At 42.4% G+C, this 15,238-nt stretch overlaps 1 protein-coding gene across 2 annotated transcripts; it reads left to right on the top strand.

The window, feature by feature from the left end:
* The first annotated feature begins 860 nt into the window (after positions 1-860).
* On the top strand, positions 861-14,911 carry EAF2 (ELL associated factor 2). Of its 2 annotated transcripts, none has more exons than XM_075710826.1 (6): positions 861-978; positions 3,724-3,818; positions 4,504-4,640; positions 5,369-5,514; positions 9,356-9,622; positions 14,088-14,911. In XM_075710826.1, the coding sequence occupies exons 1-6, from the start codon at positions 876-878 to the stop codon at positions 14,132-14,134; spliced, it is 795 nt and encodes a 264-aa protein (XP_075566941.1). In that variant the 5' UTR covers positions 861-875; the 3' UTR covers positions 14,135-14,911. The 2 variants fall into 2 exon arrangements, with proteins under 2 accessions (XP_075566941.1, XP_075566943.1); XM_075710828.1 differs by lacking the exon at positions 14,088-14,911 and adding an exon at positions 10,140-10,179.
* Positions 14,912-15,238: the final 327 nt, after the last annotated feature.

The following is a 15,238-nucleotide window of genomic DNA, read 5'->3' as shown; positions in this document are numbered from 1 at the left end:
AAACAAACATGGAGGAAGCCCACACCCACGCTCCCTCACGTCGCCTCTCGAGGCCGCGGGCAGCGTGACTGGCTCTGCCGGCAGCGCAGGGCTCCAGCAGGGCAGCCCGAGAGAGGCCCCACGGGGCGGGCGGCGTGAGGGGCCTCCCTGGGGGCCGCCAGCATCGCCTCAGCCGCGGGCGGGGGGAGGAAGGGGCCGCGGAAGGGCGCTGCCCGCCGGCAGGGCGGCGAGGGACAGGTGCCCTCTCCCACCGGAGTCACCTCAGTGCTCCCACGGCCTCCGCTAGCGGCGGGCCCGATGCCACGGAGCCCCCCGGGACCGGGAACCCCACGATCGGGGCGCTCAGGGACGCTGTGAGGGAAGCCCCCTCCACCCCCCCCGCCCGACCCCTCTCACCGCTGCGCAGGGGCTCCGCCACTTCGGAGCGGGGGGGGGAGGGGGGGGAGCTGGACACCGAACCCGCCGGCTCTAACCCGACCGCTCCCCCACGCCCCCCCCCCCCAAGCTGTGTGGTCGCGGCCGCTCTCCACCAACCAGAGCTCTCCCCTGAAGGAGGAGGGTGTCATTTGCATATCCGCGTGCGGCCTGGCGCCTCCGCCTGTCCCACTCGTGGAAATCTACCGAGGGCCCCCTGCGCCGCCCAATCCAAGCTCACGCTGCCCGTGACGTGCAGCTTGAAGGGGCGGGGCGACGACGGCGACGGCCAGTGGGAGCCCGGGTGGGCAGGGCCTACCCCGGCGCGGGGGCGTGTCCGCCGCCTGTGGGGGGGCGCGGGGGCGTGTCCGGGCGGTGCGAGGGATGTTCGGCGGCGGCGGTGGCGGCGGCAGCAGCAGCGGCGGGGGCCGCCGGGGCTCGCCATGGTCTGAGGCGGCGCGATGAACGGAGCGGTCCCGTCGCTTTTCGACCCCAAGGAGCGAGTGTTAAAGCTGGGCGAGAGCTTCGAGAAGCAACCGCGCTGCGCCTTCCACACCGTCCGCTGTGAGCGTGGGGATGTGGGGCAGCCCCTCAGGGGACCGGTGGGCCCGGGGCGGAGGAACCCCGCCCCGGGCCCACCGGTCCCCTGAGGGGCGGGAGCGCTGGCTGCGGCTTGGCCTCGCTCGCAGGCCCGGCGGGCGGGAGCGGAGGGTGGGTCGGTGCAGGCCCGGGCGGGAGTCGGTGTGAGGAGAGGAGAAGGGCAGCGTGGCAAAATTACCGCCGGGTTTCTTTGCGCTGCGGCCGGGCTCGGTCCCCTCCACCCGCACCCCGCCTCCCCGCTTGGGCAGGCAGCGAAGCGCTGCCTTCTGGAGGAGCTTTATCTGGTGAGTAAGGCAGGTCGTACCGGCGGCCGGAGTATCGGTCAGCTGCGCAGGCAAGGCCCGGGAAGCCGACATGAGTTGCCTGCCTTCCTCCCGGGATCCTGGGGGCACAACCTGGGAACGCAGTCCCTACGGCTGGGGTGCTGCTCCGGGATTTGGGGAGCCATGCGGTGCAGACCGGGGTTCTGTCGCTCCCGAGAGCCGGTCGCTGGTGAGGCGTACAGCCCTTGCGCCCCAGCGCTGCCTCTCGCTGCTTTCTGCGCGCTAACTTCACTTTTTGCACCTTTTTGCATCCAGAACGGTGTCTCGATGCAGTTCTGCTGAAAACTGAATTGGGGTGAAGCTCTGGCTTCGCCCTCTTTCCTTGCGCTTAGTTTTTAGAAGTACAATTCAGTAATCAAAGGTTAAAGGCAGTATTAATCACAAAGCTGGTATACCCTCCCTGAGTACATAATTGCTATCTAGAGAGCTGTGTGCTCAAAGATTCTGAGGGTAGCTAGGAAACAAATGCTCTCAGGATTAGAGTTCTGGTAATTTAGGACTGCTGCTTCTGGTTTCGATGTCTCATTATTTATAGACCGATCCCCAAGATTCAGTCTCGCGTATGTTGTCTGGAGAATGCGTCGTATGCTTTCACGCAGTGCAGTGAGATGGGTAATGTGCTTTCCGTGAGCAAATGGAATAGCACTTAGTAGTTTTGTCTGCAACTGTGGGAGGAGAGGAGGGAGCGGGCAAAAGCTATAAATGGATTTAAACAAATGCTATAACTTGAAGTTTACCCTAATTTTAAAGCTAACTAAAACCCACGTATGGTACCTCCTCCTCTTACGATTTCTTGCTGACTCCTGTAATTTGATGATTTATTCTGAAATCTGTTTTGAAATCTCTCTCCCTTTCCAACAAATGAGACATAGAACCTGGCATGTTCATCAGTTCTGTCAAACGCACATGCAAAAATATCCTTCTCTGACACCTGAAGTCTTTGTTAACAAACAAGTAAAGGGGAAGACTTCTGCTGGTTAAAAGTTAAGATCAGAAGTCCATTTACGGACAGTAGAATCGGTGTCTTAATTTTCTAAAGTATTAACCACCCAGTGGCCATATATTAAAGCAAACATTCTCTGATTCGATGAGAAACTTTGGACTTCTTTTACGCTTATCCCTGTAAGATGACGTGTGGGGTTTTTGCCGTAAACAAGGTTAGCAGGGGCTGTTACTCGCATCTTAGCTCAAAGCCTTCTGCTGTGTGCATAGTCCTGCCCACCAGCTCTTGAAGCTCGGTTTTCTTGCCCGGTTGGTGTGCAAGCTGGAGCCAGGGTTTCCAGCTGTGGTCTGTGCCGCCTAGCCAGTGGGTTACAGGCTGTGTTGTTGAACTGGGAAGCTCCCCAGCTGTAACAGAGCGCTGCCGCCTGTGAGCAGCAGTGGGTGACGTGACAGGTTGCGAGGCAAGGAGTGCGTGCCACGCTGTGGCCAGGGAGCGTGCCGTCCAGTGGGTCCCCTTTACGCACCTGGTCCCTCCGTGCCCCTCTCCAGGTGCGAGAGGGTGCCTCTCCCCGGCGTGCGAGGCAGGGCACCGGACGTCCCCGGGGTGCGAGACTGGCCCTGCGCCTGAGTTTGCTGGAACCACGGGTTCAAACCCGCATCTGTTACCACGTGCCTTGCAGAGCCTCTTGATGCCATCCTGTCTCTCTAGATCTGTGCAGGCAGGCCTTTTAGCTGTAGCCCTTCCCAAGTCATTTGTGGTGGAAATAATACTTTATATATGATGGTATGTTACATAGCAGTAGTGCTGATGCCTGAACACGTGCTCATTTTCAGTGTCTCGGATTTTTGAAAAGGACCAGAAATCAATATCCTCTTTTGTTTAAAACTTATTTTAATCCATACTTTAGATGTTGAAAAAGACAAAAAGGAAATAAATATTTAATTGCAAACTAATTTCACTTTTGACAAAAATAAATATACCAAACCACAAGTTTTGGTCAGCTTCTAACATGCATGTCATAGTAAAATCAGAAATGGATTTGAGGATTGATGCTGTTATCTGCATTTTCAGTGACTTGTCTACATCTCCCATGTTTGGGAATGACATTCTTGAGAACTATTTGTTGATTTTTTTTTTGAAAGTAATTATGTGAGGATTTATCTTTTGAAATATAACACAGCTCGTTCAGCCTCTTGAACCACTAAAACCTAAAAGCATTTTTCTAATTTTAACTGGAAGGTGTTAATGCTTACACTGAATCTTGAGACAACCATCTTGAGTCTGAATTCTAGTGACTCACAGATGATCTGCTCAGGGGAATGGTAGATGACAGACTAGCAAAAAAGGCTTTAACTTAATAGCCTTCAACTGCAATTAAAAGGTGTCTACATTTATAAGATTCCTGAAAAGCCTGTAAATAATCCAGTTTGGTTTTGTATTTAGATGACTTTAAGCCTGCATCTATTGATATGTCCTGTGAAGGAGACCTTGAAGTTGGCAAAGGTGAACAGGTGACAATAACACTGCCAAATATTGAGGTGAGTGGGGTGGCTGAAGAGTGGCGGACCGAAGGGAATGATTTATTTTGCTGTCCTAAGTATATACTGAGTTTAGAAGGATATGAAGTTTCAGTGCTCTTTCAGAGCTGCTTGTGTCATTTTTAGCATAGAAAAACAATTGCTCTAAGAACATAAAATTACAGAAGACCTGAAGGTTAAACAGCTGCACTGTAACTTTAAGTGTATTCACTGCCTTGGAAGTATGCTGTAGGATGACCCAGAAGTGTTGCGTACACAGAAAAGTTACATGTCGATGTTGGCAGTGCAAGTTGCCTCTTGGTATTTACAGCTCTAGTGCAGTTCTAAAGCAGGAAAGACTGGAAAGGGAAAATTTACTACCTGCCATGCTTTACTGCTCTCCTGATACAGTAACTGAAACCCCTTTTGGTAAAAGGAGTCCTACAGTGAGCATGTGCTCATTGGGAAATAAGCATTTAATCAGTTTCAAACTAAGCTAAGCTGGGTGAAATCCCATTCCAGTCAGCCACCAGCTGCTTTTGGTCATGACTACTGTGAATCTAATTTGAATTAACCGATAACATTTTTAAAAGCTAGAAATGATCACTTATAGTGAACTTGTCATCACTGTGATGGATTGCTGTTTCTAAGAAGAAAAAAAAAAAAGACTACAGTAGTAACACTTACTGGATTTCTGATTTAATAGGGCTCAACTCCACCAGTGACTGTGTTCAAGGGCTCAAAGAAGCCTTACCTAAAAGAATGTATCTTAATCATCAACCATGACACTGGAGAATGTCGCCTAGAGAAACTGAGTAGCAACATCACTGTGAAAAAAACCAGGTGGGTGATTTACAGGAGAAACAACTGTGCTTTAGTCATTGTGAAAATCGATTTGTTAATGACTCTAAATTGAGATACCTAACTACCCATTACTATTTTTAGCAACACATTATTTTTAGAAAGTACCTGGCCTTGTTCAGTAGAGTGAAAAGCCTGCTTCTCAGCACACTGACTTCATAGCTTTCAAGTCTTGACTGGCAGAAGAAATAGGAATGTTTGGTCGGTTTTTTTAACTAAAAACTGTCACATTGTTGAAAGAGATGGTAACTATTTTCTGATGAGCTTAGACGGGGAAAAAAAAATCTGTTTGGGAAGTAGCTTGCTACTGTCTTCTGACTTCTAAATGAGAAAATTAAAAAAGATAAATTCTGAGACATGTTTCATTAATGTTTTTCTCTTTTTTTTTTTTTTTTTTTTTTTCTGCTGCTGAGTCCATATAAGTAATTTCCAGCAGAATTATTACTGAGTGATCCTGGGTAGCCAGGTATAAAAACAAATCAACCAGCAAAGGGTTAAAAAGTTATTGGCACTGTATTAAAAAACAATTTTAATATATCTATGTACAATTATATGCCAGTATAATAACATACCTTGAAATCTAATGATGCTTTTTAGAAAGGCATGACAAATAATTCTATAACTTAAGGTACTGTATCCCCTGTATTCTTGCCTTCTTCCTTGCATCTTGTCTTCTAGAGTAATTAAAAATCTTTTGCTTTTACACACAGAGCTGAAGGAAGCAGTAAAGTTCAATCTCGCATAGAGCAGCAACAGCAGCAAATGCGAAATGCAACTAAGGTTCCAAACAATGTTAAAAATTCTCCACCAAAAGAAAAGATGTTTCCATCTTCTCCTATGGATGATATTGAACGAGGTAAGCTCCACTGTCACATAAGTTTCAGAAACTTTGCTCTTCATTAGCAGCTAGTTTTTAAGAGCCAAGGTGTTTTTTATTTGTGTGGGGTGTGGTATGTTTTGTTTTGTTGGGTTTTTTGGGTTTTTTTTAGTTTGAGATTCATGCTAGGAGCTGATTATGTAAGCACTTTACCCTTATATGGAAATGACTGCTCTGGTTCAAGTGGTAACAAAGCAATATTTGAAACTTGCTAAGGTTAAAAAAAAAAAATAAATCAGATGAACCATTAGGCTTAATAATGCCATGGGTCTCGCTGCTCTCTCTCCTCGATTCTGTCTTCCACTCAAGTATCTAGTTGGTTGTACTGGAACCAACTGAGTCACTTCTGTTTTGACACTGCTCCTCATTCTTTCTCTGCACTCAGCAAACCTATAGGTCACAGTGCTTTACAACTTAAAACACATTTTAAATTACCAGATAAGACCTGTGAAAGATGAGGTTCCAATGAAAAAGACGGCTTAAAAACCTGCATAAATCAACCCTTGAACAGGGCTATGTACTGCATTTTTGAGAGACTCTGGTTTGGTGCAACACTCATATTTCACTTAAGAGGCCTTATTTCCTTTTGGAGGACAAGGAAGATGGCAGGTGGTAATTACTTGCTACAGAAATGCTGGCAGGTGGCAGTTTCATTGACTGGAATTGACATCTGTCTCCCAAGATGTTCTGAATTCCTTTAAACAGATTTTTTTTTTTTTTTTCAGATGTGTCATTATGAAGGGTGGGTGTTTTGTTTTTTTTGTTTGTTTTTTCCCCGTTTTGGTTTTCAACTCTGACCAGAAATCTATACTACAGAACAGTACTAGAATACATCTAAGCTTGCAAAGAGGAAGGAGTACTTGAACACATGGAATAAAACGATGCTTTTTCTTGGTGGTCTGCTGTTTTGGGGGGAGCGGTGGTGTCAAACATTGCAAGTCACCAAAGTGGCTGCCAACATAGAATCATAGAATCGTTTAGGTTGGAAAAGACCTTTAAGATCATCCAGTCCAACCATTAACATAACATTACCAAGTCCACCACTAAACCAATTAAGGATAGAGTAGCAATTTCATGTTTTCTGGCTTGGTGGCTGGATTATTTTAATGAAAGTAAAAACTAGGAATCATTAAGATTGGAAAGGACCTCTAAGATCATCTGTCCAATCATCAACCCAACACCACCAAACCACCACATGTATCAAACTCTTGTGTAGTACCAGTCCAATTTTGAGTACTACTAAAGAATGCAGAATAATTGACAAATAGGGATGGTAGGGACCTTTTAAAGTCATCTAGTCCATGCTTCTGTCCTAAGGTCAGATTTCTGACATAATTTTTTAACCTGTTCTTACAGCCTTCCAGTGACAGATCCTGTGTTCTCTCTGGCAATCCATTCCAGGGCTTTGCTCTCCTTACTGTTCAGGTTCTTCGTAATAAATAATCTGACAGTAAGCCCATTACGACTTTCATATTTATCATGCAAGTATAGACCAGATTGCTACTTTTGAGCAGCCCTTCATGTACTCAGAAGCTGCTATGTCTTTCCCATTCTTTATGCAAAACAATGCCAGCTGGTTCAATCTTTCCTTAGAAGTTAAGTTTTCTAGATCCCTGACTCATTGTCACTCCTTTAGCTATCTTACGACGAGTCCAAAAACTTCCTGAAATATAGTGCCTAAATACATTTACTGTTTCAGCTAAGGTTTTAGCAGTGCTGAGTTGAGCAAGAAGACTGTCTTACAGGCACTATTCACCTTTATACGCAAAGACCAAATAGTATCATGTCCCACTGTAATGCTTGTCATTTCCGTAACAGCACGTTGTGGTAGAACTGTGCGTCGTGATCCACTGTAACTCACAGACTCTTCAGAAGTGTTGCCTACTTAATCGTTCTTCATCCCATGGTTGTGTAACCGACTATTTCTGCTTAAGTACACTACCTTGAACTTGTTACTAACTTTGTTTTCTTGGGTGGGGGGAAGATCGCTCTACCTTTGTCCTCTAGTATATGCACAGCCCTTCCTTCACTGTTTGAAAATACTTAATTTAAATTCTGTCAGATTCAGTTACATCAAAATTCAAGGCAGAGATCATATTCCTCAGGTTTTGGTATTAACTGTTAGCCTTTCACTTAAAGTTTTTCTCTTATTAGATGTTGATGAGAGCATGGAGGAAGTGGAATTAAGTGCATAGGACTTCAGTGGTATCTTTCAGTTAGCTTACAGCTCCAGATGTGTGGCAGATCCGTTGTTTCTTTGGCCTTTCTTTAGAATTAATTTTTAAATTACTTCTTCATCGTTCTGCTAGCTGCATCCTAATTTTTGCCTGAACTTTTCTGTGTTCTTTTCTGTCCTTAAGCTTTCTCTTATACATGTTCTTAGTAACAGCAGGATGCTTCCATTTCCCTCCCCCCTCCAGCCCCTTTCCTTATGTTTGAGTCAGCCAGTATGGTCTTTTATTGTACTTTCTGTTCTTCCCTGGCACTGGGTTAGTTTGTCCTTGTAGTCATAGCCACACTATTTCAGGTGCGATTTTTTTTCCTGAACATCATTTTCCTTTACACTGGCCTTTGATAAGGCTGACTGGCCTAAGTACCTTTCCTTCAGAGTTATCAAAGGCCACTCAGAATCAGAAGGCTTCATGGAAGTTTGTGTTGAAGCTTATTCTTTTGTTCTCCCTTCTTCTCTTGATTAAGCTCTGAGCCATCTTGCATCTTGGTGACTTTCATCTTCAACCCGTTCTTCTGTATTGGGTAAATTTGAAGTGAGATGAGCCACTCTCCTACCTGCTTTTTATGTCTGCTATATCAAAGCTGTTCCTGAAGTATTCCAAGTGCTTGTAAGACCATCTTAACAAATGTCTGGGTAGTTATAATCTTGTATAATGATTAACTTCTGCATTCTGGGTAACTCCTCAAGTCACTACAAAATCTCCATCCACCACGATTCAGTGGTCTGTTTCAGACTTCTCGCTTCAGCAGGACCCCTGTTTTTGCAAAACTTAACTTCTTCTGTGTGTTGGACTTTGGCTAGTATATATCAAAAATGCATACTGTGCAGCATGATCTATCCAGTCATACTCTCCTAAATATTATTGTAGTCAGGTGAGTTATTTCATCAAGAATGCAAGTTGGTTGAGTCAGTTTGATCTGTTAATTTCCAGTATTTCTTGTCTACCTTGTGTCATTCTAGCTTTTTTCCCCACCCCCAAATCTATAAAGAGAACAAGGATTTGGTGAAATCTTCCTAATAGTAAACTGTGGATGGTTCCTTTGGATATTCTTCATGCTTAACCTGGTTTTGAGCAAAATGTCACGTAGGCCAAACAAATGTATTGATTGCAATGCTGAACTGCTGGGAGGCATTTTGTGTGCAGCTGCAGACATCTTACAGCTAACTTATCTGTGCGATTTGTAACTACAGTTTTTTAGTCAGTGAAAGGCATCTTCAGGGGTGCTAAGGAAAACACAGAAGACTTGCTAGTTGCAGAAATTAAAGTCTACGTGAGATGCGCTACCCTGTGGAATGTGGGGCTAGCATTTTGGGTTCACAGTCACCCTTGTTCTAACGCTTGGCTTGAAAGGGAGAAAGTGCCTAAGCTACGAGAGAAGAAAACCACATGACAAGCTGGATGCTTGCTTGTGCCCTTTTCTTTGTTCTGGAGAGTTTTGGTGGGTTTGGTTTTGTTTGGGTTTTTTTAGTTGCTATAATGCATGTACCTGACTTCTGTCGTTGCTTTTTCTTTTTTATTATTTTTCTTCCTCCTTACATTTCAATTATGATGAATGTTAACTAAGAAACAAATCGTATTGTTTGCAGAGCTAAAAGCAGAAGCCAGTATCATGGACCAGCTGAGTAGCTCTGACAGCTCATCTGACTCTAAAAGTTCTTCATCCTCCTCATCAAGTAGCGAAAACAGTTCTAGTGATTCTGAAGACGAGGAAACGAAGCCCTCTCTTCCTCTATCAATGCCGTATTTGCAGGCACAGCCTACTGTGTCTGCCATACCACAACAGGCTGTCCCTGACAAAGATGCCAGTCATAACAGATCCCAAGAGAGCAGTGGTCATATGATGAATACACTACGTAAGTACAAAGGCTGTTCTTTTCTTAGTGCACAATTCCAGACATCAAGATTCTGAAAGGAAACCATATTGTTTTTAAGTATGTCTCTGTTATAATTAAAACTGTGGGAAGTGATGCTAGGGTTTGATTGTTCAGCAGTGGTCTGAATTAGACACTGGGCTAGAAGGTTCCCAGATATATTAAATTCAAGCTGATGCAGTTGAAAATATTTCCTAAGTTCTTCTGGCTTCCTCCCAGTTATATACATTGGGACTGGAGAACAGTAATTTTGTATTGAAAATACTTGAACTAACAGAGCACTCCCAAAACATATGCTTATAATTTCTTGGGTAGAACTATGGGAAAGATACGATACTGGCAATACTCCGAATTACAGAAGAGATGGTGTATTCTTAGCTACTTCAGTTACTATTTTTCATGGCACTGTTCGACTGGACAGCACGGCAAAACTGTCCTTTGTGTATAAAGAAGGAGGCGACTTGCATTCAGGTGATACTATCTTATTCCACCCATTCAGGCAACTAAAAATGTAACTTGAAGAGTAGCTGTGATCATCTTCAAGAAGTGGTTGCTGCACAGCCTGGAATTGAATGCTCAGTGTATTCAAAAAAGGAGAGTTTGGACAGAGAAAAAAAACCCCGCTAGGTAGAGAATCTTAAGTTTGCTACCTAAATAGCAGGAGTATTCAGATATAGAAGTGAGTATTCAGCTATGGTGATTCTTTGAAAATTATTACATTTGTAATTAGGTGCAGGCTCACAGTTTGAAGAAATTCCCATCAACCCTGGTTTGCAGCCTAAGATCTTTAAGGTTTATCATTTATATGTAAACTTGTTATACTGAAATTTTAGACTCTGGCAGATCTACTTTTATTTCAGTACTCAGTGGATAACATGAACAGGGTTTTTTTGTAGCTAGTATTTGAATACTTAAATAACCAGCACAGATATTTAATTATGTACTGCATTAACAGATAAGATCAGACTGAAAAGTCCTGTGACTTTGTGCGCAAAGGACTAGATGCTGCTTTCATTTTACTGTTGCTGTAAAGAACAATGTCTTCGTGTTTATAATTTGCGTAACTTTAGAGTGTGCCATTTATTTCAGCCCTTATTCACAAATGGGATTTCCCATTCTTCACGCGTTAAATACAACTGTTAGGCAAATGTGATTAAGCTCTATCCCCAGTGACAGAATCCCAGCTGACAAAGCTTCCACAGAGAAATACCCTTACAAATACAGGTGGCCAAGTCCACCAGTTCCAACAGTCATAGTGAGAAAACGCTGCTTAAAACATGACAACATCAAAACTATTACGGGGAAGTTGGTGGCTTGGTGGTGCTTGAGAACCACATTGACAGGTAGAACGCCTGTCTGTAACACCAAGCCTTAGGCTTGACTAGCTGAGCTCGCCTAGGTCTTTAGCTTAATCTCAGTGACTTCTGTTCTGGTTACAGATCTATTTACTGCTTAAAATGATTCTGTCCCCAACTTCCAGTACGGTTAACACTTAAAATACACTTCAACTAGACAAAGATCAAAAAAGTTACTTTCAAGGAGAATGTGTTTCTCTAGCTCCCTCGCTGAGGGAATTTGGCAGGAGAATGAAACCTGGAGAAACTAAATGGATAGCACATGGTTCTAGCTTGAATAGCAAGAGTTCTCAGTCGGGGTCCTGTACAGTCATTTCTTCCATCTCAATGTTCTACAAAAATAAAATAATTGAATCAACAAATGTCAGCACAAGCTGTTTGCTTGTCTAATCCTGTTTTGAGGTTTGACCACTTATATGCGTGACTAGTTTTATGCACCTCTGTAAAATCAGGGCCATACTGGGTAATTAGTGAAGTTTTCTTTTGGCTTGCTGTGTGCAGGCAGAAGGCTGGGGGAAGGCTTAGAGGGCAGAGTTTCATCTTGCATGTAGAAATCATACAGCTGAGGTTTTGTGGAACTTGGAAATCACAGGAGGTGGTGTCTAGAGCATGGTAACCAAATACTTCTGTCAGATACACATGAACTACCTCTTCAGGAATCTGGGGCTCAAGACTGCCCCTCACTCCCAAAGTACTGCTTCTTCCCCTTTCTGCCTTCAGAAGCTGATTATATAGGCTCACAACTTGCCTTAAAACAAAGTTTTTAAATGGTGGCACTAATGAATCTGTTCTTCATAAATATTTGATCATATGTTGCTTTATGTCTACTTCTTGTTTAAACAAGAGTTATGTTAAATAAAGTAACTTTCCAAAGAAAATCCAGCATAGATTGGCTATTCTGGGCCCTTGTGTTATGTACACAGTATTCAGCACAATTTCACTTCTTTTGATACTTGGTGCTGGTACAAGCAGCTAGTCATGAAATAATTTGCCCTTGTATTAGTTTGGTGTGACCACTAAGATGTGAGAAACACAGGTCACTCCTGCGAGTTTCCCTGTCCCCTGTAGCTTGCAAGAATTCAGTTGAATGTATTATAGTCACTGATTTAAAAGTTTAGGAAATGTCATAACTTGCAGTGCAATCTATTTCCCCAGTTAATATTGCTAATAAGCAATTGGCACTGTGAAAACTGAAATCAACAGTTTCCCCACTTTATTGCTGCCTCCTAAGTACAGTAGAGTCTAGATGTTTTTTCAGAGTCCTAGTTAAATGAACTTTCCTTTCTTGCACCAAACCCATCTGAAAACTACCAACTCTAGTCTGTGTTGTTTCACCCTCACTCCGAAGGTGTTTTTTGGAGGTAGAGTTGTAAAAAAGGGACAGAAAGCTTTCCCTGAAGTAAAACCTAATGCATTATTTCTGATTCTGGAACTTGGAGTTCTTGCTTTTCCCATCTGCTGGTTTTCACAAGCACTGGTATTTTTGGCTGGTGTTACAGGGTTTGTGTAATTTCTATTAAGTATGTTGAAATAACTTTTGAAGGCTACAGAATCACTATTTGGAAGGTTATCTTCTTGTTCGTACTCCCAGTCCTCTCCTAAAGTAGGTAGTGCATAACAGGGCTGGGACTTCTAAGAATTCACTGTAAGTTTTCCTTTGAGTGATAAATGCATTAGTTTAATTTCCTAATGCCATTCTCTGCCTTGAAATATTATTTCTCAGGATAATATGTTGTCCTGAATAATTATTGACAAATTACTTGATTTTGTTCTTTCAAAATGGCTTTTTTAATTTATATTAAAATAATATGGCTGTAAATGTTGTCTCTATGTAGAGGATTGGAAAAAATTTGTCTACAGTAGTACTTTACAGATTGCTGGAAACAGTCATCTTCACTATTGTCTTATATAAAGTATTTTCGGTTTTGTTGCAGAGAATCATGTACCACTTTCTAAGCTTTAGTGATGACATAGTGGAAAACAAAGGAAGGCTAAATGCAGCCATGTTAGACTTCAATGTTCTAGCAGAAGCGATGTGCCTGATAACAAAAAATCCAATCTGAGTGTCTTGTTGGGTTTATCCTCTTGAGGTTACTTTTTTACCTATCTGCAAGTGATCTGTGAAGGGTGCTGCAGCTGAGGAAAGGACATGTGAAAAGAGTGTGCCTACTCAGTTTCAGTGATTTTTTTTTTTTTTTCCCCTTCCTTTGCTTTTTGGCAATTTCTGCACAGCCTTAGATGTATTCCCTCTTCCCCCCCCCCTTTTTTTTAATGGCTGTTTGGCAAGGGAAGTGTGAATAAAAGCATACTAGTTGGAACAAATTCTTAAAAATATGTGGGAAGTTGCTAGATATGATGTAGATTCTGTATAGCATGCTGCTGTATTTTTTGTTAGTTACCTGTCATCCTAGAAAGATTCTTTCCCTCCCACCCCCTAAGCTTATGGACATCCATTGCAAGCACAATGTAGTCTTTCTTCTTACTTCCCCATTTTGAAATATATATAGCCACCAAATTAAAGTGCTGTGTACAATTTCTTTTGATGTTTTGTTTGTTCACTTGTTCCAAAACCTGTTTGAAATAGCAGGTCACTGATACATCTTTAAATGGTACATCAAAGAGCTCTCTTCTTGATTGAGACACCACTTTGTTTTCAAGCACAGCTGAGTAGCATTCACATGTGTTTCAAAGAAAACCAATTCATTTTTCACAAAACTGCATTCACCAGCAGTTTTCCCATTTATGAAGCATGAAAATGTGGGTGGCAAAGATAGCTAGGTGCTGTCTTTTGTGATCTGGTGATATCAAATAAATGCACTTGAGGCTAATAAGCTAATGGCTTCCTTGACAAGATTTTAAAATTGTAGAGAAGTGATCTCTCTAAGGTTCTGTCACTGGGGAGTTTGGTTCTACACCTATTTATTCTCTTATCATAGAATAGTTCAGCTTAGAAGGGACCCTTAAAGATCATCTAGTCCAGCCCCCCTGTTTAGTATTAGTTTTTGTAAGCCTTTAATTGGGGAAGGGAATATCTTGAAAGAAGAAAAGTATTTCCTTGAAAATGACTAATATGATGACTCTCTCTCTTCTAGGAAATGACTTGCAGCTGAGTGAATCTGGAAGCGATAGTGATGACTGAACAAATTTTTGGCCTTAAATGTATCACCTTTTTTGCTAAATATGTCTTAGCATCTGTTTTGCACTAAGATTAGATTACCAGAGACTGGAATGAATGTCCTCGATTTTGATAATAGACATCCTAATTTTCTACTGACACATCATGTCTATAATACAGCAGCATTGATATACTGTCAGTGCTATGGTTATGTGTTTATCTTGCAAATTACTGTATTTACAGTAAAATTGTGTATGATCTGATTTTGATTATTTTTGCCTCAGCCACCTGTTTTACTTGAAACTGATTTGTACCAGCTAGTTACTTTATATAAATAGTTATGGAATGGAGAAATTCCTGATATTTATGGAGGCAAGTTTCCTTCCTATCATTTAAATGCTGAATGCTGATCTCGCAACTTTTACTTGAGGGAGTGAAAGGGAGAACAACTAAATGAGGTCTGCTGTGTCAGCTACACTTTTTGTTCAGTTCACAGTTCGTAACTTTAAGGAAACTGCTGAATAATGTGGTCCACTAATGCAGTTACAGTTTACAATTGTTCACCACATTGCTGAATTCTTAATTTCATTGTATTATAGGACTTTATATTTCTGAGCCTCAAGATTCCTAAGGGAACTTGTCTATTCTCTGCCCTTTTTTATGTAACTTGAATAGGCTGGTCTTTTTACAACCTTTTTGTATCTAAATTTAGATAACTGCAGAGACAGCAATGAATTTCCTTCATTTAATTCTGTAACAGAAATCAGAAAATTTCTTTGTAGGAGTATAAAAGTAATTTAATAAAGCAATATTTATCATTTTCATGTGTCTGATTCTGTTTTTACTGATTAAGAATTCCACTTTCTACCTGTAGTAGTCATGCCAGTGAAAGGGTCCTGCAAAGAAATAGAAAGCAGTGAAACACTAGCTAATACAGACTCCCCACCCCATCTGCAAGTGTGTGTTGCTTTTGCCTTCATTGAGACAAGCCCGCTTAATAACAGCTCGCCAAAAGTTTATAGTGGTGCTAGTGTACTGATGAATATTACCGATTTTATCCAAATGCCATTGGTAAGTGATACTGTGTTAGACAAGAAAAGGTGTTTGCCTAGTCTTATTTTTTTTTCC

This window comes from Pelecanus crispus, chromosome 5, assembly GCF_030463565.1.
Source record: "Pelecanus crispus isolate bPelCri1 chromosome 5, bPelCri1.pri, whole genome shotgun sequence".
Lineage (NCBI taxonomy): Eukaryota > Metazoa > Chordata > Aves > Pelecaniformes > Pelecanidae > Pelecanus > Pelecanus crispus.
Note: the sequence above shows the minus strand (reverse complement) of the source record. Positions and strands in the feature narration are given on the sequence as shown.